We start from the raw sequence: 24,864 nt of genomic DNA, 5'->3' as shown, positions 1-24,864 counted from the left end.
TTTTTATCAAGGGTGGGGATAATTGTAATTACGATCTTCTTTCCATTGTACTGTAATAGTATTTGTTGGAACGGGAAAGAGGGTTCCTTTGCTGAGGGGTCCAATTTGCCCCCCCCCCCCCCCACCTCCCACCATCACTACCACTGGACACATATCTTGCCCGATGACCGTGGATCTGATAATAATGGACGGCGAGTGGTGTTATATTTCCTTACCGCGTTCTTTTATCCCAGTTTCAAAATATCCCCCCATCCCATCTGTCAAGTTTTTCCCATATTTCGTAAGCCCCGCCGCAACCTCTAAAGTTGTCGGTACATACAACATTGGTCAAAAAGGTTGTCCCACCTTCACTGTCATGTGCTTTTATTTATAAATGATCACATCACAGGAAAATATTATTTTAAATAGTGATTTTCATTCCAGATACCATAACTAACATGATTAGTGATACAGAAAATACAAACTAGCGGTGAAGATATAAAAATTTAATACCATTAAATCACATTTATTACATGCACCCCCTAAAGTCCGACGTTTGACTGTGATTTTCACAGAGGCAAAGAAATGCCCATTAAATTGAAATGACACCACCAAATGTCACCAAATTTTCACTCATTTAGAATTCTCTTTGTGTAATAACGTTTGTGTTTACTGCGTATTGTAATTACCTCCTGTAGGTGGCGCGGACTGCCTTCAACAAGGGTAACAATTCTGTTTTATGGAATATTGTCCCATTTTCCGAAAGAGCTTGGGGGGAGTTGGTCCTGATTATTAGGAGTTACGTTTTCCTTTGCATCGGTCACTTCAATTGATGCCACAGATGTTTAGTATGGTTAATAATAGGGCTCAAAGATGGTTGCTCCATCCTCTGAACATTGGGTTTTTGCAACAAATCACTCAGCAGACGAAAGTTGTGGGCAAGTGCATTTCCATGATGACGCCTGCAGTATCCCTGAAGTTACCTCTTGCAAAAGTGTGAGATATTTTTTGAGAATGTTTCAGTGAATTGCCCAAGTATCGTTCTTTTCCGGAAAGAACAATGCACTAAAACCATGGGCTTGGAATTCTCTCCAAACGTGGACTGACCTGACACCTCAGGCAATATTATCCTGCACAAACCTACCAAAAAGCATTCTGCAACATGTCTACGACTCCTAATTTGACCATCAAAGGCATACAAGAAATACCCTGATTCTTCAGCAAAACCAAATTGTTCCTAGTGATGGGTGACCAAGTTCTGGTAGTTCTGGGATCACTGAACCCAGCATTCTCAACTGATACCTCATTCCATCTGCAAGAGAGGACTTCGGGGGTGATCCAACCTTCATCATGACAGTACACTTGCAAACAGTTATCATATGGTGAATGATTTGTTGCAGAATCCCAATGTTCTGAGGCTGGAGAAACCATCTTTAAATCCAGATAATAAACCTACTGAGCACCCGTGGCATGAATTGAAGAGTGCAATCCAGAAGAGAACCAAATTCCATATAGTCCAGACCAATTTCGCTAAGCTTTTTGGGAAACAAAGGGCAATATTCCACAAAACAGAATTGTTAACCTTGTTGAAGGCAGTGGCATGACTGTCTACATGAGATGATTACAGTACGCGGTAAACACACACGCTAATAGACAAGTGACCTTAACGAACACACCCTAATGCTAAATGTGTGCAAATTAGGTGACATTTGGTGGTGTCAATTCAATTTAATTTAATGGACATTTCTTTACCTCCGTTGAAATGACAGTGGAACATCGGATTTTAGGAGGTACATGTAATAAATGTGAATTAATGGTATTAAATTTTGATATCTTCATCGTTAGTTTGTATTTTCTGTATCACTAATCATGTAAGTTATGGTATCTGGCATTAAAATCCCCATTCATAGCAATTAACACCTGTGGTGTGATCATTTATAAATAAAAGCACATGAAACTGGGGGTGGGACAACCTTTTTGACCAATGTTGTATGCCGCCATACGTGTAGCCAGGCTTTTTGCTGCCCTTATAATAATTAAAATTCCTTAATTTGCTTGCTCGATCTGCTGTGTATAATATTTTGTTGGTATGCCCGTGTCATTGAACCACAACACTTGCTCCATGAATAATGAAATAAGTAACTCTACCCTTTTGCTTTGCAAGGGATGCGTAATGATGTAAACTTGTACTCCAATTTCAACAGCAAATAAATTACAGAGGGCAATTTATGTTTAAATGATGTCAAGATGTATGTTTATATATGTTTAAATGATGTCAAGATATCTTATAGGTACCAGGTGATTTCCAGATTATGGTTAATAAATATGCCGAAACTCTTATAGGTATATAATATCATTCTAGGCTGAAGGGGGGAGGGCAGTGAGGGGGGTCGGGCTCTTTCTGACACACCAGGGAGCGTTATCTTTCTGAACTCTCTACTTAAATCTCCCACCAAGACGGATGTAAATGAAGCGAGTTCCCGCGACGAAAGTTCGCAATGCGGCGTGCTTTGGCTAGAAAAGGGCGTTTAAAATTTGAAAGACACAGTCAACCCTGTGTCCTGCACTGGAGGACGCCTTTATTTTGGAATTCAGCTTATTGCATTATTTTATTTACTTTATTTTACATATGCAGCTTCAAAAGTGCCATTGACCAATTCCCTTTAAACCATTGCAGTTGAGAGTGAATTCTCAGAAACTCCTCTTGTTACCATCAAGTTTCTCCCGGCTCTGCTCTCACTCTGCTTGCCGACCAAATTTATTCTGATAGGCGAACCTTTACTTGTATTTTTATCTTTTATCTTTTTGGCTCTGTTTGGTGTGCACGGCCAATCGGTGTTCTGGGTTTGCACGTGCTTTTATTCTCTCGCCCAATCAGCTCTTTTCCCAACCTCTTTAGTCAGGGACAGTGACTTCATTTCAGTAGACTCGAGTATATCTGCACTCTCTATAATATGGGACTCTACGGTAGGACTGGCAGCCACCCCGTTACCTGGGTATGCATAAGAGGAAATGGGGATTACGGCGATCATAGGGTCCATAAATGATTCGGAGAAGTTGGTGGAGTAAGACTGATTCCTAATTTATTCCAAACTGAACATATTGTGAAACAGTCATTATATTCTGACAATAAATGTACCGTTATATACACGCTCGGCTGTCACCTTGATTGGATAGTAAACGATTGTCGTAAAATCGCTAAATGATATTAAAACCGGGTTCATAAACTTGAAAACCACCTAGGACAACCTTAGACTGCCACATTAATCCAATACAATGCAAAAATAAACTATAACAAGTGGTTAAAGCCTTAAACCGAATGTCGTAAAGTCCCTATAATACTCCATAGAGACAATAAAATAGAAAGAGCTTGTGAAACAAAACTCAACCATTTTCAACATAATAATCAAAATAAAATACTGCCAGGCATCGGAGCGGCCTACAACTTGGCACGCTTACCGCAAATACTGCAGGCTACATCACCCCGTCGCTCGTTTGTAAATTCCGTGCATGGTCAAACCGTAAATCAAAATTCCACCTCTGATGTTTATTTCGGTCCACTCTAACCTCCAATTACGAAAAAGAAGCCATGCCATTGGACAATACGACCTCTGCGGTTACGTCATTTCCTGAATTGAAGGTTAGAGTGGACCGAAATAAACATCAGAGGTGGAATTTTGATTTACGGTTTGACCATGCACGGAATTTACATACGAGCGACGGGGTGATGTAGCCTGCAGTATTTGCGGTAAGCGTGCCAAGTTTTAGGCCGCTCCGATGCCTGGCAGTATTTTATTTTGATTACTATGTTGAAAATGGTTGAGTTTTGTTTCACAAGCTCTTTCTATTTTATTGTCTCTATGGAGGTATATGGGGACTTTACGACATTCGGTTTGAAGGCTTTAACCACTTGTTATAGTTTATTTTTGCATTGTATTGGATTAATGTGGCAGTCTAAGGTTGTCCTAGGTGGTTTTCAAGTTTATGAACCCGGTTTCAATATCATTTAGCGATTTTACGACAACCGTTTACTATCCAACCAAGGTGACAGCCGAGCGTGGTTATTTAATAAAAAATTATGTGATGCATGTGTTTATTATACACATACTGCAATTCGCATTGGCTGCAATACATTACGTATTCACTACCGCATTGTTACATTTTAATGATTAAACAGTTACAAGTAAATCCACATACATGTAGTTAAATATTAAAAATATACGGAAGAACATCTGTCGAAATATATGTGTCAATATATAACTCTAAACTGTCCCAGAGATTTAGATCGATCCAGGGATTAAGATTTTGATCGACCTAACTCCCTGGGGGTTCACGCTTAATTGCAGTCAGCCGAGCGCGCACCATAGATAATAACCCCCTTATAGCTTTCAGTAGGCGGGATAGACGCTTAAGCCGGCTAAGCTGACAGTAATCAAGTGAGACTCCCCACAGGGATAGATCGATCTAAAATCTATGGAAATGGGGTTTAACTAAAGACTGACTGAAATTAAAGCATCCAATAAAATACTTCCCCTCATATGTCCCTATTTTGAAGGTAAAATAAAGCAATTTTCTAATTTCCGGACGAATAGAACAACGGCGTTTGCTCTAGTCCCAGGTACTTTTATTAATGTTGGCCTACACTGGACACGGGACATTAGAGTTTATTAACTGGTGCAACACCTCAAATAACTAATGTTTATAAATAAGATCAAGTCAATCCAGAAAATACCTGAATTAAAGTCAAATAAGATATAAAGATTTATTCGGACTCTTGTTTATCTTTATTGGGACAAACGTCAAGACTAACTCCATCATCCGTTGCCTTAGCTCCTTTCTGAGCTGTCTGTCTCTCAGAAGTAGCCTCCTTTTCGATCTGGCCCCCAACGACGCCATGCAGCACATCACATCTCCATGGCAACCAACCAGCACGGAAAGCGACGTTTGTGACGTGTGACACGAGCAGAATAGTTATCAAGCTGAGCAGCATACAACCCGTCCTATAGGGGAACGGCTGGAAATCCGTCTCAGCTTCATACCAAGGCCACCGCAGAACTGCTCGCAGACCTAACAACGGCTCTCCGCTAAGTACCCGGATGATCAATCCCAAGACGTACCCAGCAATGGACCCGTAGATGTTGGCTGAGTCTACGAACAGGGCTGCCGTCAATTGAGGGAACAGGATGACGTAGATAAGGTCGGAACTCAAGATGGAAAGAGCGAAGATGCTGGTGATCTCGATGGCCAACACCGTCGTCAGAATGGCCATGAGTGTCATAAATACTCGCATAGCCCAAATAATCTCACGTTCGCTGGCCTAGAGAGAAAAGGCATGCACGTACGTTCATGTACATGTATAGCATTGTGTTATTAGGTCTTGCAAATTATGTACGTTTGTTGTGTTAATAGGAAACTTTTGTTTCAAAAATCGTCTGTTATATATGCTGTTGCTAATTCCCCCTCTTTTCCGCGTCAATTAGTGCTATTATCCCAGTAATTGTCTTTTTTGTAGCATGATTTATTCAGCATATTTCCTTACGTGTATTACTTTCACTCGCGGTTATACTTGAGCATACCTTTCCCATTCGGGCGGGTTTGTAAACATTGATAGCAAACATGGAGCTGGACGAAAGCAAGATTGAGTCCGCAGACGACATCACTGCAGCGGAAATGGCACCAAGACCAATCAGAGAAACTATAAAACAAGAAACACAAATTCAGAAAAAAGCAAGGAAAAAAAACTCAGCAAAGACCTACGCCTAGTATTACAGCCTAATACGTTGTGGTTGTTGAGAGCACACATATTGCATAAAATAAAGACTATTGGTCCTATCCCGTAACGGCAACAATCTTATTTTCGGACGGTGTTCTGAATCACAGATCACCACTAATATCGAATGTCTTCTTACGTAGGCCCATTCCGACCTATCCTGAAAAATTCATGAAGATCCATCTATAAACGTTTTTCAGCTATGCTGTTGAAAAGCAACACAGACCATTTTACCATTTTGGCAGAAATAGGAATAACATGAAGAGGAGTAAGTATATAAAATTACTGTCGAGTGCTCATTATACATATATTATATTCTTTGTTTTCATTATTTTACCTGATCCCTTTCATATGAAATTTAATTTTGATTCTTATTTCCTTACAAACTTGTCAAATTTAGATCACAGTGAAGCTTATTATAAGCCATTTAATTATATCCCATATAACACCATAATATTACATGGACTCACCAGCAAAAGGACAGACGTACTGCAGAACAAGAGGTGCGATCAGTTTTACATCATCTTCCGCAAAAGGAAGTTCTCCTTCATATTCTGTGGAATTCCAATCTTTAAAAATCCAATCATTACACAATTAATAAGCAGCTATTTTCACAGCACCTTTGATATTTCATCCTAGTTGTTGCAGCTACTAAAATTCACTGCCAATTATTCAAATTCCAAAAAAAAAAAAAAAAAAAAAAAAAAAAAAAATATATATATATATATATATATATATATATATATATATATATATATATATATATATATATATATAATTAAATTCTTGTTCAGAGACCTTCATGTAAGAAAATCGATTTATATGATAACTGTGTGATTCAATTAGTTTTGACATATATTCATTTTATTCATATTTATCTATATATATATATATATATATATATATAATTTCTTTAAACCGTGCTATACAAATATTTTAGCATTGTTTACTTTTTATTGTAACATGTAAAAACCCTTTAATCAATAACCAAACATATTCCTATAAATATAATCATATCAATTATAAATCAAATCATCAAATTATTTTTCAAAATTGTTAGTTCACTCTAACTTCATGAACACCCACGTTTACGTTGAAATTAAAAAGAAAACAATTACCGACAGACACTGCAGTCATCCCAATGAGAAGTGGGGGAACGGTACATACAATACTTCCAAATGCGCCTGCGTACATGGTCACTTTCGCCACCTTAACTGATTTCACCGCCAGGGCGCGCTGCCACAGGACCTGCACGGTGGGACTTCATAATATTATAATGTTAATGTTTTCTTTATTTCTTATTTCAATTTGTCAAAAAGGTAACAATGCCCACCCAGCAAATGTTTATTTTAAAGAGAAATAAAAGATGTTCGACGATGGAAATGTTATTAATTTATAAAATTTATAATTGAATGAAAAGAAGATTGCTTCCTGTAAAATAACATGACGTTACACAGATTTGAAAACCATTTGCATCCAAAACGTACAGATAAGAAGAAAAAAAACAAGGAAATTAAACTAATGCATGTATATTACAAATAACAAATAACGGTTATAACAAGTAAGCGGATTGGGATTTCATATCGCAAACATTTATGTGAAATGTTTATCAAATAAAAAAGAAACATACCTGCCACGGTATCCCTCCTAGTACTAACTGTAACGTCACATCGACGTAAGTGCTGACGTCACGGCTATGGATGGTTCCAACCCAGTTCTGTGATGTCTCTGATAGTGACGTCATATATGGACTTGACATTGCAAATGGAATGGTTATCCACTGGAAAAACGGTACGTACAACCCTCTTTCTGGTTTCAACAACATGTTATTATATTGTAAGTAAATTGTAAATTGTATGGAACTAATTATAAAACATAAAAATATAAACAAGCCTTCTGGACCAAATATATCAGGTCCTACAAAGGAAGGAACCATATTCGTCAAAATGGCGGATAATGATTCATTCTGAGAAGTGACATGACTGTCATTTAAATCTGGTTAAAAACACCAAAAGCGAAGGGCGATAGAGACGCATAAATTTTTCCGTTCTAGGGCAAGAATTCTGTTTCATGTTGTTTCTCAGAACAGCATCATTTAGACATATATAGCCAATCCGATCCCTGCCATATACCAGAAACATACATCTTTATCTGTACTGCATAAACTACATTCGTTGTACCTACCAAGCCGAGGAATATGAAAACCATCTGCATGACGTCGGTGTAGGAGACCGAGTAAAGGCCCCCAAACAACGTGTATATCAGGACCACAGCAGCCGACACCGTGATGGCGATCCAGTGGTCTAGTCCAACCACTACGGTCAAGGTGGTACCTGATTATATATAAATTACATTCTATGGAACTTAACTATAGGCTATTAGTAAAGGAAAACTATTATAATATTCTGATAAACATGTATGTCTATATATTGTTCCCGTAAAAATCAAGAGCATTTACCGTAGTATTGCAATTCTGGACATGTGTTCGTATGTAGTGTATTCGTCTATGTATTGTTTATGCGTCACGCCAGGTGTCGCATGACACCTGGTACCATGTGACTTGACGCGGGAATCTTAAATGTAATAAAGCAGAACTCACAACAATGGCGACAAGGATGGTCACATTTTATTACGTTGAATGACGATTTTACGATTTTAAACAACATGGAGCCTCTTTGCTCAAATGAAATTGACAATAGTGGTGAGGAAACACGGATTACACGAATGGAAAACGAAATTAGACACTTAAATTCAAAATTTGAAGGACTATGTGAAAATGTTTATAAAATGACAGAAGGATTGCAGAAATTTCAAACAGAATTTATCTCATATATGAGACGTGACAATACATCCTTATTGGAAAATTCAGTTTCACCCTTGACTCATGCTCAGCAAGGACACATTGAAATAAATGATCCTCATGATGCTGATGCTCCACCTGTCTCCAATACTTCAACGGAGTCTTCAACTCATGGTTTAGCTGAGCAATTTAGTCAAAATGTTGATTTTGTACCAGACCCGGGGCAGCCAGTTGTCAGTGATCCAACCGTGCCAGCGTGCCGTTATGGACGTCAGAATTCTGATCGGAGAGGGCCACACCGACAATACCGTGAGGATGTACCCAGATTCACTCCCACGCAAAGATCGCGGCCAGTGGACACTCCCCTGTATACTGACGAAAACCGACAACCACCTCCAACAGGTAGGTCATTTCCCATATACAATGAGTCACACATTACCTGCCCCCAGCCGCCCACCCGTTTTCAATCATATGATGGAAGTACTAACTTCTATTCATATTACGTAAAATTATGTTGCGTTGCTGAGAGCAAGGGATGGGGAGTCAAAGAAATCTATGAAACCATGATCACCTCTCTAGAAGGTAAAGCCCTCGATGAGTTTGTAAAACTACCTCCTAACGAAAGAATGCAGCTACGCAGTGTTGTAGATACCCTTATGAAATGTTTCGGAAAAACTGAAAATTCATCATTGGCGCGAACAGAACTGGCCGCTATAAAACAAAAAGAAAACGAAAGCTATGAAGAATTTGGCTCACGTGTGAGAATATTAGCGTTGTCTGCCTACCGTGGTACTGGCCTATTCAATCAAATGGCCACTGAATCGTTTTTACGTGGGTGTTTAGATAAAGATTTAGTTGGGAAAGTGATGTGCATGAGACCTAGAACATTAGAAGAGGCGGTCGAAAATGCCCGTACGTGTGGAGCAAATATGCAAATTTTGGGGTTACGCAATGAAAATTGTAATAAGCAAGTGCGCAAAGTTACTTTTAAAGAACCCCAGTCTCTATGTACAGATCATATTGAGCGCCAAAATCCACCCAGTGTGAGTCGCGTTCAGTTTTCACCTCGTAGCTCGAGTCCTAATCGGACAAAATCATTTCAGTCGAATGATGCAGAGCAGAGGTTGCAAAACATTGAATCCTCGTTGTTAGAATTGATTCAGTTATTCCGTCAGTCCGTGAACCAGACACAAAAGGGCAATGACACTCAGTTTGGTACACCCACTAGGGGCATCACAAGGTGCTATAATTGCCATGAAATGGGTCACATAGGCACCAATTGTCCCCAGAAAAACAGTGATTCGTTAAACCGCAACAGGTCGCCTGTGCGGTCCAACAATCGACCTCAGATGCAGTAGGACCAAATCTGATCCCACACACTGTTTATTTGAGGATTCATGTTGATTCACCGTATAGATCTTGGTAATAATAGAAGTATAAATATTTTGATGCATCTAGAAAGATCTACATAATAGTTGTTGAATACAGTCCGAGCTTTCGGCCCCTGGGCCTTCTTCGGGGAATATCTGTTTTCCAGACAGATGTCACACTCAAACATTTTCAAGAAATCTAAACCCAATAAAACATTGTCTGGGATAGGAGCTGCAAGTACTGTCCATTCATACACTTCTGAACCAATTGCTAATTTTAGGCCTTTTATTTCTCTTGCTCGTAAGCTAATCTGCGGTATACCTTTTATGTCATGGTACCCGCCGTAAGTAATTTCTCCAGTAATTTGTGACAACAGCTTGTTACTAACTATGGTCACTTGTGCTGCCGTGTCGATAACAGCGTTAGTTTTGAATCCATAGATATTCCCCGAAGAAGGCCCAGGGGCCGAAAGCTCGGACTGTATTCAACAACTATTATGTAGATCTTTCTAGATGCATCAAAATATTTACACACTGTTTATTGTAATGGCATGGCCAAAGGCGAAAGTTTGGTGGTCCCCATACATATCAATGGATTCAAAACTAACGCTGTTATCGACACGGCAGCACAAGTGACCATAGTTAGTAACAAGTGGTTCAGAAGTGTATGAATGGACAGTACTTGCAGCTCCTATCCCAGACAATGTTTTATTGGGTTTAGATTTCTTGAAAATGTTTGAGTGTGACATCTGTCTGGAAAACAATTTCATATCGTTGACCAGACCAGATCCTTCAGATAGAAGACGCAATAAAGTTCATGCCTCCATAAGAAAAGGTAGTGACAATTATTTAGTGGCGAATCGTGTTATTTTATCAAAGAAAGTGGCTGTTCCGCCGCATTCTGAGAAGTTTGTTCAAGTTCCCTTTTTGGCGGAAAGGAACAAAACCTTTTTACTCAATGCCCCTAAATATGATCAGAAAGGTCTTTCGGTGCCCTATGGGTTGATAAGCACCGATTATACGGATGATTGCCTCAGTTGTTTACTCACTCTAAGGAATGAGACTGATAAGTCAATTACCTTAAAAGCAGGTCATGTGATGGGTGATTTGGAAGAGATTGACAGTGTACTGGGATATCCTGAGAGTGTTGATGGTTCAAATGTGCACCAGTCTTTCTCGGTGTTAAAAGTTGATGTGAACTCTAACGATGTGGAGAATAATATTCCTGAACACGTGCGTGATTTGTGGAAACGATCTAGTGAGGATTTGTCTGATGAGCAGTCTCTCAAATTAGGCAATCTTTTGACAAAATATGCCGATGTTTTTTCCAAATCTGAATTTGATATCGGTCATTTTACAAAGATTAAACATAGAATCGATACCAACGAAGCCAAACCTGTTAAACAGAGACTGAGACGCACACCTATGGGTTTCGAGCAAGAGGAAAAGGCAACATTAGATAAATTGTTAGCCGCTGACATTGTGCAACCCTCTTGTTCCGAATGGGCGTCCCCTCCTGTTTTAGTGAGAAAGAAGGACGGCACTTTGAGATATTGCATAGATTTTCGTGCTTTAAATAAAGTGACCGTTAAGGATGTGTATCCACTACCACAGATAGACGAATGCTTAGATGTTTTAGCGGGCACTCGGTATTTCAGCACTCTTGATATGAACTGTGCTTATTATCAGGTTGAAGTTGAGGAAAGCTCCCGGTCTAAAACCGCTTTTATGACCAAGTACGGTTTGTTTGAGTTTAAGAGACTACCGTTTGGTTTGACTAACAGCCCTGCTACTTTCATGCGAGCAGTCAATTCCGTTCTGCATGGTTTAACGTGGAGACAAGTACTCGCTTACTTGGATGATGTTATTGTGCTTGGGAACAGTTTTGATGATTCTATAGCCAATATTGCACTGGTGTTGGATAGATTCAAAGAAAATGGATTGAAATTAAAACCATCCAAGTGTTCGTTACTCAAAAGGAGTGTTCTCTATTTGGGTAAATTGGTAGATGAGAATGGCATTGCTCCAAATCCTGACAGTATAAAAGCAGTTCAACGTTGGCCACGTCCAAAATGTAAGAAAGACGTGGAAAGATTTCTTGGTCTAGTTAATTACCATAGAAGTCACATAAAATGTTTTGCTGCTATGTCTGGTATACTGTATGGTTTGACCAAAAACAAAAGTGTTTTTAATTGGACTAATGAACACGAAGTTGCATTCAATGACTTGAAACAGGCTTTGGTCCATAGTCCCGTGTTGAGCTTTCCAGACAGTGATGGTTTATTTATTTTAGACACGGACGCCAGTGATACTTGTATTGGAGCTGAGCTCATACAGGTGCAGAATGACACTGAAAAGGTCATTAGTTATGGTAGTTTTGCTCTCACTCCTAGTCAACGTCGTTATTGCACGACTAAAAAGGAGCTTTTAGCAGTAGTCCGATTTACTCGGCAATACAGGCACTATCTACTTGGTAGAAAGTTTGTAATAAGGACAGATCATTGCAGTTTGACTTGGATCATGCGTTTTAAATTGCTCAATGGTGTTTTAGCAAGGTGGATGGAGGAATTGGCCCAGTATGATTTCGAAATTCAGCACAGATCGGGTAAAAACCACAGTAATGCTGATTCGTTGTCACGAATCCCTCTTCAGCACCAGGACTGTAATTACTATGAAGCTGGTTGTGATGTGACAAAGTTACCTTGTGGAGGCTGTCATCACTGTACCAGGCTTCATGAAGAGTGGGACAGATTTAACAAAGATGTCGATTACATAGGGTCTCTGTCTCTAAGAAGCGTGAAAACTGTTACACCTGCTGTAGACCCATCCAGGGAAAATACTGGGAATGTTGAATTGTTTGCAAAGTATACCGCAAGTCAACTCAGAGAAGCGCAATTAAAAGATCCTCACTTATTAAAGGTGATAGGTTGGATTGAGGAAAATGTAAGTCCTTCTCAAGAGGAGTTGCAACTGTGCTCGACAGCTGTGAAATTTTTATGGACAAATTTCAATTTGCTGTCCATGAAGGATGGTGTTTTATATTACAGCAGATTTGATAAGGGCTCTTTTAACCCTCTTTTGGTATTACCCAAAGAATTTCAACAGGAAGCCTTATCTTTGTGTCATGACCCTGTTATTTCAGGTCATCAGGGGATTGCTCGGACTCTTTCTAAGCTGAGACAAAGTGTATTTTGGTATGGAATGACTACCGACTGCAAACTGTATGTCAACTCATGTGTGGCTTGTGAAAAAAATAAAAAAGCAAGCAGGAAATTCAGAGCTGAATTGCAAAATTTCCATGCCGGTGCACCTTTAGAGAGAGTTCACATAGACATTTTAGGACCACTTACTCCCAGTAAATCAGGGAATAAGTACATTTTAGTTGTCGTGTGTCAGTTCACTAAATGGGTGGAAGCGTATCCCTTACCGGATCAAACTGCAGATACAGTTAGCAAAACATTGGTGAACAATTTCATTGCTAGGTTTGGTTGTCCGACAATCATACATTCCGACATGGGTGCCAATTTTACAAGTGAATTGTTTAGTAATGTTTGCAGTTTACTTTCTATTAACAAAACCCAAACTAGTCCGTACAGGCCGTGTTCAAATGGCGCTGTGGAGCGTCAGAATAGGACTATTATGCAGTGCATACGGTGTTATTTGGAAGGACAGGACAGTAATTGGGATGAGCATTTATCTTTAATTACTAGCGTAATCAGGGCGGTCCCTAACAGACAAACAGGTCTGACCCCAAACATGTTGATGTTTGGAAGGGAAACTAGACAGCCCATTGATTTTACGTTTGGTTTAAAATCTATTAAAGGGGATGTTGAACCAAATAGCTATGTCATGCAATTAAAAGAAAAGCTAGAGAGCGTTCACGAGTTGGCCAGAAAATGTCTCGGCGAAAATTTAAAGACACAAAAAGCGTACTATGACGCAAATGCCAGACAGACACAATATTGTAAAGGTGACCTAGTGTATAGATATAATAACATGTCAAAACCCGGTCGTTCAAAGAAATTACAGCCTGTATGGCTCGGTCCCTTCAAAATTATTGAGGTGCTTTCTCCAATTTTGTATAAGATAAAAACAAAAAGAAAAGTTGTGGTGGTGCATCATGATCACTTAAAACCCTGCAAGGGAAGGGGGGCCCTAAAACCCTCCAAAGCTAAATGTGTGACTCCTAATGTGGGTGATGACCAACCGCAAGGTGATAGAACTGTCAAAGATGCTGTTGTTACGAGAAGTGGCAGAACAGTTATACCTCCAATACGTTATTGTTGAGAGGAAGACTCAGAACTAATGTTATTATTAACAGATGTGACAGCGATATCCACTACAATACGTTATGCCAAGGACAATTTACTGAGATAATGGGACATTTTCTGTGAACTCTATTGACTTTGAACCGAACATTGACTATGTTTTACATACATTTATTGGCTACATTATACTGAGCCTGTATTTGCATTCAATATTCTATTCATACAAGTGACACAATTATATGTCGTTAACTTTATCAAGGCATTTGTAAAAGTTGTTTGTATTCTGAAGCTGTTTGGATGCACAGCACAGTCTTGTGAGTAAAGTGCATGTGTCATGTTGATAATGCAGATTTAGCATAATTAGTAAAGTTCATATGTGCCGTTTATGCAGTAATGTATGCACATTTATATATAAAAAATATGGGACTTGAAAGTATGCACTGTTTAACCCCATAGAGCCCGTCACCGCATATGTGCGGTTCAATTATCGTTTACCCCAAACGCCCAGAACCGCATATGTGCGTATCTTGGAAAGATCGTCTTCTGTACTCTTTTGTATCGTGAGTCATGAAATGATATATAGTTTAACATCCGGGTATGTTTCTTGTCTCTCATTGCCACCATTTTTAAAGGCGATGGAAATATATATGAACGAAAAAACGGCGATTTTCAAGACTTAGTTGGAGAAAGTAAAATCAAGATGGCGGCTCCTCGCTACGGTAGGGACCTGCGAAGGGATATTGTTATTGAAATGATTGAAAATCCGGACTTTGAAGAGAAGTTTTCGTGTGACAGTAACATAGACAGTGGCGTTGATATTCATTTATTTATGATATAAAGGACTATAGAAATATATATGAGCGAGAAATTGGCGATTTTCTAGACCTAGCTGGTGAAAGTAAAATCAAAATGGCGACTTCTCACTACGGAAGGGGCCTGTGAATGAATACTGTTATTGAAATGATTGAAAACTACGACACTGATAAGGTGTTTACGAGTGACAGTGATATAGGCAGTGGGGATGATATTCCTTTATTCATGATATAAGTTTTAAAGATATTTTTGTCATAGATGGTGTAAAAATTTGACTTCTATTCAGCTCTGGCCACGATGTTCAGGTGAGCTGAAAAGCTGGTATACCTGATAGAAAAACGATCATAACTTGAAAATTGATAGAGATAAATTGCTGAAATTTCCTGAATTGAAAGTTACTATAATTGACATCATCCCTGTGAATTTTCAGGCAAATGTATGTAGAAATAAAAAATTGATGTGCATAAGATAAATCAACTTTGTTTTATTTTACCCGTTGCCAAATTAAAATGTAGTTTTTAACCGGCTATAACTTTTGATACTGCATGTTAAATTTAAATGTAATTCTATTTTCATTTAGCTTGAAATATTGGCTTTTTAAAAATGTATACTTTGTATGGGTAATAAAGGCAAACAAATAAATTTTGACCAATTTACTGAGGTGACCCGGCTTTTCAAGGCTAGCTCACAGAATTAATTGGGCACAGCAGAGCTTTATGGGTCAGCATTAACTGGATCCTATGGGGTTAACACAACATGTTACCTTAGTTATAAGGAAATAATGTATTTATATGTGCCGTTAATATGTAATGTATATCCACAAATATTATTTACTATGCACAAAAATAGATCTCATTATCATTAACTGTGCTGATGTAAGGCATACAATACATATAACATTGTCATTTAAAGCAAGGGTTGACTAAGATGCTGTTGATAAAGTGTAATCCGTATGTATGTTAAAGTTATGTCAACAATTGTAATTACTTCACACTTATCTTAATCATCAGTGGTTTGTATATAAGCATGTTTTGAAAATATGATGGGGAGGAATGTAGTGTATTCGTCTATGTATTGTTTATGCGTCACGCCAGGTGTCGCATGACACCTGGTACCATGTGACTTGACGCGGGAATCTTAAATGTAATAAAGCAGAACTCACAACACGTACGTGTGTGTTTCCAAATATGAATATGTAGGCGAAAAGCTATGAAGTAAGGTTTTAACTCAATACTAGATGAATGGCCAGAAATTAGGAAATGAGCCAGATGGAATACGAGCAGCATGAAGACAAAGGCCACATTCACAACAGTGGATTAACTAGTCTGCGGATCATATTTGGCGACCCACTGAAACGCTTGCAGTTTTATTCGTTGTATCCCCTAATAAACACTGAATAGATCCCGAGAAGCATCATAGCAAGGCAACACGCAACACTCATTTAAGTGGGGCGGTCTCATTAGATCGCCGGACTGATTAGTCCGTTTTTGGAATGCGTCCTTACTCACCTAATGACGACAAGGTTCCTGCGCACCAAAACATATCTCCTGACAGCGCTGGCAGAAACAGAAACCCGGTCATAATTTTACCAAACTTCCGTTCCAAGGGGTCCAGCATAGTGACTGTGCCATCCTGGCGTATCCTCTTCACAAAGAATAATGCAGCTGGGGAGAATATGTGATGGAACTGTATTTGTGGAAGCGATCGATTTTCAACAGAAATATATGTTTATATAATGTCTTTATGTTTATAATATTTTTATAAATTTTATAAAAACAAAGTGTTTTTTTCTTTTTTTTTTTTGCAACTCTTAAAGAAACAACGGGTTTAACACGTCATGATTTCACGTCATGATTTCTGAGTCATCCACATTGACCACCGAAATTGTAATTCATGAAATAATTTTGCAGTGAACGAGATGCTACATGCCCACGCGTCCTGCCAAAATATACACGTTACCAAACAAGGTGTGTTTCATATATGACTGAAATATAATGAAACTAACTTTATTAAAAGGACACATAAAATCATTAATAGACGTCCAAAATACACTTTGGAAGTATGACTTACAGGATTACATGTTGATGTTATTTGTACCTCCGTATTTTTGCCGATCGTTTAATTTAAACCAATTTCTAACCAACGCCTCGTTCTGACTGCCCATTGTGGCAATTTTTAAAGACAGTTATATAATTTAGACATATTCTGAAACAGGAAATGTCCCTTGAAAATATCTGGATGTCTTTTTGGTACTGCTTGCACACCTATACTGGCAAACGTAACTATTTCAGCGTGTCTCATGTAGCGCTACAGTACCTACGACCGTGCTCATGGAATACCCTAGCGGCATTTGGAGAGCAGCCAGACCGGAAGTGTAGACACCCTCGGCAACACCACTGATCATAGAGCCGTCCACCCAGGTGGCTGGAAACAATGAAAGATAAAATTGAGGAGGGGTGGGTGGGGGCAATAACGATCACTACATCAGTAGTAACAACATGCATGGCAACGATAACGATCAGTTAACCAGTACTAACAAAATATGGCATTCATGGCAACAATAGCGATCAATTAACCAGTAGTAACAAAAATTGGCATCAGTGGAATAATGGCCTTGCAATAAAGCTACTTCCAACACCTATCTCACTTGGGTAGTTTTGTTGTTGTTGGTTGATGGTTGTAGCGCATGCTTTGGCACTTATATATATATATTTTGGTAAATACTATTTTTATTCTGTCAACTAGGCATTAGATTTTTTAGTGTATTACATATACAACCATGGAGCTATGACCATTGTTTCATATACGCCACTAAATGATATATACGTTTGTTCAAACTGTGGGATTTAACAATGTCTACACATCAAGACATAGTTTTTCTTTGATTAAACAGTCAATTAAGAATCAATTTGTCCCCTTGATTAGAGTGATTAGAGATTTTAGAGTGCTGGGCGATTTTCAGTTACTTATTGTTTTAAATTCGATAAGGCGAAATGCAATGTCTTCACTAAAATAGTATATAATGCGATGATTTAAAGTCAAAGTTTACAATAAAATTATTTTCCCCTTACCTTTTTTTTCCTTCTGGCCTTTAAATCTAGAATATTAGTATTTCGGACCTAACGTTTACCTGTCAGAGTACAAATGCCAAGGTACGGCCCAATATTTCTCCCTGCTAACAAGATGTCCTCACTCTTCTCCTCCTTCCCTCGTTTCTTATTCCTCCTTGCCGCCCAGATACCCAAGATGAAGATGAGGATGTAGAAGATGATGATGGCTACTAGGCCCCAGACGTGCAAGGCCATGCTGCGTATAGTGTGTCGCAATTTCTGAGTAATTCGTCAACGAAGATGCTCAAATTGTGTATTGTTAGTTTTCCTGCGGCGTAGGCGAGCAGGTAGACAAGAATCACATTTAATATTCATCTTTTTTTATGTTTTTTCTTTGATGTTGCCCCACACTTTATAACCTTACAAAGTTGTGCATAAGGGTATCGTGTACAGAATACCTTGAGGCAGATGGCCCTAGTAAAATGTAAACGACGAAATCCGGCGATATTTAACATCTTCTTACATACGTGCTCTGGTAATGCAAAGCAGTAATCTTCAGATGTGTGTGTTACCCCACTAGCCTACATATTAAGATTATAGGCACAAAAGCTTTATTGTTATCCATATCAAATCAGGACATACCTGAGAGATGGCTTACATGTTCTGCATATAGGGAACTAAGGATTGCTGCTTTTATTTATGATACATGTGTACTGTATATATAAATATTAGGCTACGTTAGGTAAATGATACATACGAATATCTGATAATCAAACAGGTGCAATGTATGACAGATTGGATTTGACCAGGGGGAGGTATTTAGAAAGTAGGTCTAAAAAAATCAGGAGACATTCTCGCTGTGTATAATATTTTGTTGGTATGCCCGTGTCATTGAACCACAACACTTGCTTCATGAATAATGAAATAAGTGACTCTACCCTTTGGCTTTGCATTTACATAAAGATGCAAGGAATGCGTAATGATGTAAACTTGTACTCCGATTTTAATAGCAAATAAATTGCAGAGGGCAATATACCTGTATATTCTGAAGCATATTTCTAAATGATGTCAAGATATCTTATAGGGATCAAGTGGTTTCCAACACAGATCATGGTTTATAAATATAATGCCTTTACGGTTTATTTCCTTGCCGAAACTATCAAAGGTCTAGGATATCATAACAGGCTAGGGGGGGGGGGGGGAGGGAGGTCATGCTATTTTGACACACCAGGGAGCGCTATATTCTGCACTCTATACTAAAATCTTCCACCAAGACAGATGTAAAGGAAGCGAGTTCCCGCGACGAGATTATTGCGAGATTTGTCAATGTCCGATCGAACAGAACAACAGCGTGTGCTCTAGCCCAAGGTACTTTTATTAATGTTGGCCTACACTGGATACGGGGCAGGAGAGCATAGTTACGGGTGCAACACCTCAAATAACTAATGTTTAAAAGTGATATTAAGCTAATTCAGAAAATACCAATAGTTTGAGTCAGCCGTGACTGCATTGGCTCCCGACGCTGTAGCTTTTTAAACCACAGGACGATGCTACATGTACGTCTCCGTTATGCCGTGGTATGTAAACCCTGCATTTTCCTGGAACTGGAGACCATTTAAATTTACAAAACTGTTAAACATTCGCCTTATATGTAGCATAATCCAAACTGTTCTTTCAATATATATCCTTGGAAAAAACTTCAAACTGCTCAAAAGAACAACGAATAAAGTGAGATCCAAAATTATTGCGTATATAGAGTGCAAAAAAAAAAAAAAAAAAAAAAGACAAATGAAATAAAGACAAATAAAATAAAGATCTAGTCGGACTCTTATTTATCTTAAATGGGAAAACGTTAACATTACCCCATCATCCGTTTCCTTCGCTCCTTTCTGAGCAGTCTGTATCTCACACGCAGCCTCCCTTTCGATCTGTCCCCCCACGACGCCGTGGAGCACATCGCATCTCCTTGGCAACCAACCAGCACCGAAAGCGACGTTTGTGACGTGTGACACGAGCAGAATAGTTATCAAGCTGAGGAGCATACTAGTTGTCCTATAGGGGAACGGCTGGAAATCAGTTTCTTCCTCATACCAAGGCCACTGCAGAACTGCTCGCAGACCTAGCAACGGCTCCCCGCTAAGTACCCGGATGATCAATCCTGCAATATACCCAGCAATTGATCCGTAGATGTTGGCTGCGTCTACGAAAAGAGCTGCCGTCAATTGAGGGAACAGGATGACGTAGATCAGGTCGGAAGTCAAGATAGAAAGAGCGAAGATGCTGGTGATCTCAATGGCCAACACCGTCGTCAGAATGGCCATAAGTGTCATAAATACTCGAATGGCCCAAATGATCTCACGTTCGCTTGCCTGGAAAGAAAAGACAGACACGTGTGTACATGGACATGTATAGCAATATGCTATCAGGTCTTACAAATTATGATCTGTTTTTGTTGTGTTGATAGTGACCTCTTGCCACGTTTACAAAATCAGCAGCGTTACATTAGCTGATGTCAAATTTATAATCCTCCCTCTTTTAAGCAGCCTCTAATATTGTTCTTATAGCACATATTATTGTTTTGTGCCGTATGGTATATTCAATAAAATGCCGTGTGTTATCATTTCACGCACGGTTATATATATATACCTTTCCCATTCGGGCAGGTTTGTAGACATTGTTGGCGAACATGGAGCTAGACGAAAGCAAGATGGAGTCCGCAGACGACATCACTGCAGCAGAAACGGCACCAAGACCAATCAGAGAAACTATAAAGGCAAGAAACATTCAAATACAGACAAAACAAGAAAACAACTCAGCGAAGATCTCCGCCTAGGATTACACCATAATAGGGACATTGTTGTTGTTGTTGAGAGCACATTACTTGCTGTGAAGACTATTGGTCCTTTCCCGTAAGGGTAGGAATCTTATTAACGGAGGGCGTTCTGGATCTCAGATCACCACTGATATCCTATTTCTTTTCGCGTTACCAAATCCCAACTTATACTGAAAACGTCATGAAAATCCATCCATGACTTTTTTAGTTATGCTGTTGACTAAAAAAAAAAAAAAAAAAAAAAACACTTTGTCACTTTGTCAGTAAGGGGCCTAACATGAAGTAGAGTAGGAATATGTAATTGCTGACGAGTGTACATTATACATACATTGTATTTTTTAGTACACATCTTCTTTATTTTACATAACCTTTTTCATGTTAAATTTCGTTTTGAATCATATTTTCATTCTCACGCATACTTCTCAAATTTATAGGGATAATAACTCTTCGTATGAAATCTGTATTTCACAATAAAAACATTGTGAGTGACTCATAAAAATATAATATATTCTGTTTTCCCACAAAAACCGCTGTAAAAGCTATTATTCTGATATCTGAGCTTGTCTTTAGACCACGTGGCCTCCATTGATGGCTATACTCTGTTAAAATCTCTTAAGAGATTTTAAGAAAGAACCAAACTTTTTAGAAAAAAACCAGGGACTAACTTTGAATGTAAAAATGGATTCATTAACCATTGGTAAGTATGGGAAAATTGTTGTATACTCCAGGAAAATTTATTTTTTGGCCGAAACGAAGAGTTATTATCACTTTAAATAATATTATATTATATTACATTATTTATATTATATTATATTCCACGTCATAATATTACATGAACTCACCAGCAAAAGGGCAGACGTACTGCAGAACAAGAGGTGCGATCAGTTTTACATCATCTTCAGCAAAAGGAAGTTCTCCTTCATATTCTGTGGAATTCCAATCTTTAAAAATCCAATCATCACACAATTAAACAGCTAATTTCCACAGCCCCTTTGATTTTTTTATGGTAGTAGTTCCAGCAACTAAAATGCACTGTCATCTATTCAAATTCCAAGAATCAAATATAAAATCAAGTTCGTAAATGATTGCTCAGAGACCTAAAAAGATTCGATTTACGAATTGGCTATTTGATTCAATTAGTTTTGAAATATATTCACTTTATTCCTTTATACCTTTACACCTGTTCTTCCGTCCCATACTACATGTAGTATTATTGATGATGTATAGTTTCTTAAAACAGTTCTTGGAAAATGTTTAAGCACTGTGCACGTTTATTGTAACATGTTAAAACTTTCGTCAATAATCAAACATTTTCCCTTAAATATTATTACAGCAATTAGAAATCATTTCATCAAAATATTTTTCAAACTTATTTTTGTCATTGTAACTTCATGAACACTCAGGATCGCGTTGAAATTAAAAATAAACTAATTACCGACAGACACTGCAGTCATCCCAATGAGAAGTGGGGGAACGGTACATAAAATAAATCCAAATGCGCATGCGTACATGGTTACTTTCGCGATCTTCGCTGACTTCACCGCCAAGGCGCGCTGCCACAGCGCCTGAGTCGTGGAAACTTCATAATGTTATATAACCTTGATTTTTTTTAATATAATTTGTCACAGTACAAGCATTATTCAACCGGCAAATGTTTTTAAGAGAAGTTAAAGATGTGTGACGGAAATATGATAAATTGGTGAAATTTAAATATGATTGAAAAGAAGATTGCTATCTGTAAAGTAACAGGACTTTAAACAGCTGTGAAATCCATTTGCAACCAAGACATACAGATAAGAAAAATAAATTGAACAAATGCCTACCATACAAACAGTTTTGAAACAAATATTGCTTATATCAAAGGGTATCATATCACTAACATTTATTAAAATGTTTCTAAAAATAAAAGCAAACATACCTGCCATGGTATCCCTCCTAGTACCAACTGTAACGTCACATCTACGTAAGTGCTGACGTCACGGCTATGGATGGTACCAACCCAGTTCTGTGACGTTTCTGATAATGACGTCATATATGGACTTGACATAGCAAACGGTATGGCTATCCACTGAAAAAAATGGTCTTTACAACCCTCTGGTTTCATCATCAATTTATTATATTGTTAGTGATCATAAATTATATGGAACTAATTATAAAACATAATCATGTCCTACAATGAAAAGAGCAAAATTGGTGTAGTAACAACTTAGCCAGAATGACGGGTGATGATTCACTGTGAGTAGTGATATGACGGACATGTTGCATTACTTGTTAAACGTGGTAAAAAGAAAAAAAAAAAAAAAAAACGAAGGGCGATAGAGACAAATAAACTTTTCCGTTCTAAAACGAGAATACTGTTCCTTGTTGGGTCTCAGAACAGCAACCTTTAGACCCAAATAACCAGTCCCATCCCTGTCTTATACCCCAAACAAAAATCGTACATGTACTTTATAAACTACCTACCAAGCCGAGGAATAAGAATATCATCTGCAATACGTCGGTGTAGGAGACCGAGTAGAGTCCCCCAAACAAAGTGTATATCAGCACGACAGCTGCCGACACCGTAATGGCGATCCAGTGGTCTAGTCCGACCACTACGGTCAAGGTGGTACCTGGTTATATACAGTTTACATTCTATGGAACTTAATTATAGGCTATTGATAAAGGGAGACTTTAATAATATTCTGATAAACATGCATGTCTAGATGAAAATCAATCATGAAAGCTTTAATTCAACAGTACAACGAATGACTACAAACAGGCCAGTCAAAACACAGGCATGTAAAAGCAAATACGGCATCCACAACGGCGGATCAATTGTGGCGACACACTTAGAAGCTTGCCGTCCTACCCCCTGATAAACACAGGATAAATTCCTCGAGGGGGGGGGGGCGGACATATTTGATCCGCGGACTGATAAGTCCACTGTTCTGAATGTGTCTTTACTCACCTAATGATGACAAGGTTGCTGCGCACCAAAACATATCTCCTGACAGCGCTGGCAGAAACAGAAACCCGGTCATAATTTTACCAAACTTTCGTTCCAAAGGATCCAGCATAGTGACGGTGCCGTCCCGACGCATTCTTTTCACAAAGAATGCTGCAGCTGGGGAGAATATATCATGGAACTGTATTCGAAAAATGCGTTCTTTTATGGTAATTATGAAAGCAATGCATTTCATTTTTTTTTTTTTTTTTTTGCAATCATTAAAGAAACGACGTAATTTCATTGGTTTAGATACATTGTTTTGTGAGTCAGTCACATTGACCACCGAAATTGTAATTCAATAAATAAGATCCTACGATGTTCATGCGTCCTGCCAAAAAAATATACACTTTACCAAACTAGGTGTGTTTCATACATGACTGAAATACACTGACTTTATTAAAATTAACGTTAAAATGTATTAAAGCTAACTTTATTAAAAGGGCACACAAAACCATTAATAGACGTCCAAAATACACTTTAGAAGTGTGACTTTCAGTTGATGTTATTTGCACAACCACATATTGACTGCCCATTGTGACAATTTTTTAAAACAATAAGACATGAAATGGGAAATGTCACATGAAACATCGAAATGTCTTTTTGGCACTGCTTGTACAACTATACTGGCAAACATAATTATTTCAGCGCGTCTCATGTAGCGCTACAGTACCTACGATCGTGCCCATGGCATACCCTATCGGAACTTGGAGAGCAGCCAGACCGGAAGTGTAGACACCCTCGGCAACACCACTGATCAGAGGGCCGTCCACCCAGGTTGCTGGAAACGATGAAAGATAAAACTGATCGCGATCTCTATACCAGCAGTAACAAGATAAATTGGCATCAATGGCAACAATAGCGATCACTATACCAGAACTAACAACATTGGCATCCATGGCAACAATAACGATCACAATATAAGTAGTAACGACATTGACGTCCATGGCAACAATAACGACCACAACACCAGAAATAACAACATGGGCATCCAT

The 24,864-nt window shown here is 38.5% G+C and overlaps 2 protein-coding genes across 2 annotated transcripts; both read right to left on the bottom strand.

Moving 5' to 3' along the window:
* Positions 1 to 4,741: 4,741 nt before the first annotated feature.
* LOC106159568 (high-affinity choline transporter 1) lies at positions 4,742 to 18,568 on the bottom strand. The gene is made up of 9 exons (XM_013535879.2): positions 18,131 to 18,568; positions 17,317 to 17,424; positions 16,509 to 16,664; positions 7,934 to 8,082; positions 7,380 to 7,529; positions 6,868 to 6,997; positions 6,220 to 6,318; positions 5,556 to 5,674; positions 4,742 to 5,296 (listed from the first exon to the last, which is right to left on the bottom strand). Exons 1-9 carry the CDS (start codon positions 18,303 to 18,305, stop codon positions 4,742 to 4,744), a joined length of 1,641 nt encoding a protein of 546 aa, XP_013391333.2. The 5' UTR covers positions 18,306 to 18,568.
* A 1,032-nt stretch (positions 18,569 to 19,600) lies between these two features.
* Positions 19,601 to 24,864, bottom strand: LOC106154469 (high-affinity choline transporter 1-like). The gene is made up of 9 exons (XM_024077070.2): positions 24,547 to 24,864; positions 23,834 to 24,011; positions 23,347 to 23,495; positions 22,802 to 22,951; positions 22,319 to 22,448; positions 21,726 to 21,824; positions 20,697 to 20,815; positions 19,913 to 20,419; positions 19,601 to 19,654 (listed from the first exon to the last, which is right to left on the bottom strand). The coding sequence occupies exons 1-9, from the start codon at positions 24,862 to 24,864 to the stop codon at positions 19,601 to 19,603; spliced, it is 1,704 nt and encodes a 567-aa protein (XP_023932838.2).

This window comes from Lingula anatina, chromosome 8 (genome assembly GCF_051362555.1).
Source record: "Lingula anatina isolate TDL-2025a chromosome 8, LinAna3.0, whole genome shotgun sequence".
Lineage (NCBI taxonomy): Eukaryota > Metazoa > Brachiopoda > Lingulata > Lingulida > Lingulidae > Lingula > Lingula anatina.
This window is presented reverse-complemented; position numbering and strand designations above follow the sequence as displayed.

What these genes read in the sequence shown, in the direction of transcription:
- LOC106159568 (XM_013535879.2), bottom strand. Translation starts at nt 18,305, where the DNA reads ATGGCCTTGCACGTCTGGGGCCTAGTAGCCATCATCATCTTCTACATC. An exon ending in TTTTCATATTCCTCGGCTTG is followed by an intron (nt 7,530 to 7,933) that starts GTAGGTACAACG and finishes CCGTTTTTCCAG; the next exon opens with TGGATAACCATTCCATTTGC. An exon ending in AACCCGCCCGAATGGGAAAG is followed by an intron (nt 5,297 to 5,555) that starts GTATGCTCAAGT and finishes TTTTCTCTCTAG; the next exon opens with GCCAGCGAACGTGAGATTAT.
- LOC106154469 (XM_024077070.2), bottom strand. Translation starts at nt 24,864, where the DNA reads ATGGATGCCCATGTTGTTATTTCTGGTGTTGTGGTCGTTATTGTTGCC. An exon ending in TATTCTTATTCCTCGGCTTG is followed by an intron (nt 22,952 to 23,346) that starts GTAGGTAGTTTA and finishes CATTTTTTTCAG; the next exon opens with TGGATAGCCATACCGTTTGC. An exon ending in AACCTGCCCGAATGGGAAAG is followed by an intron (nt 20,420 to 20,696) that starts GTATATATATAT and finishes TTTTCTTTCCAG; the next exon opens with GCAAGCGAACGTGAGATCAT.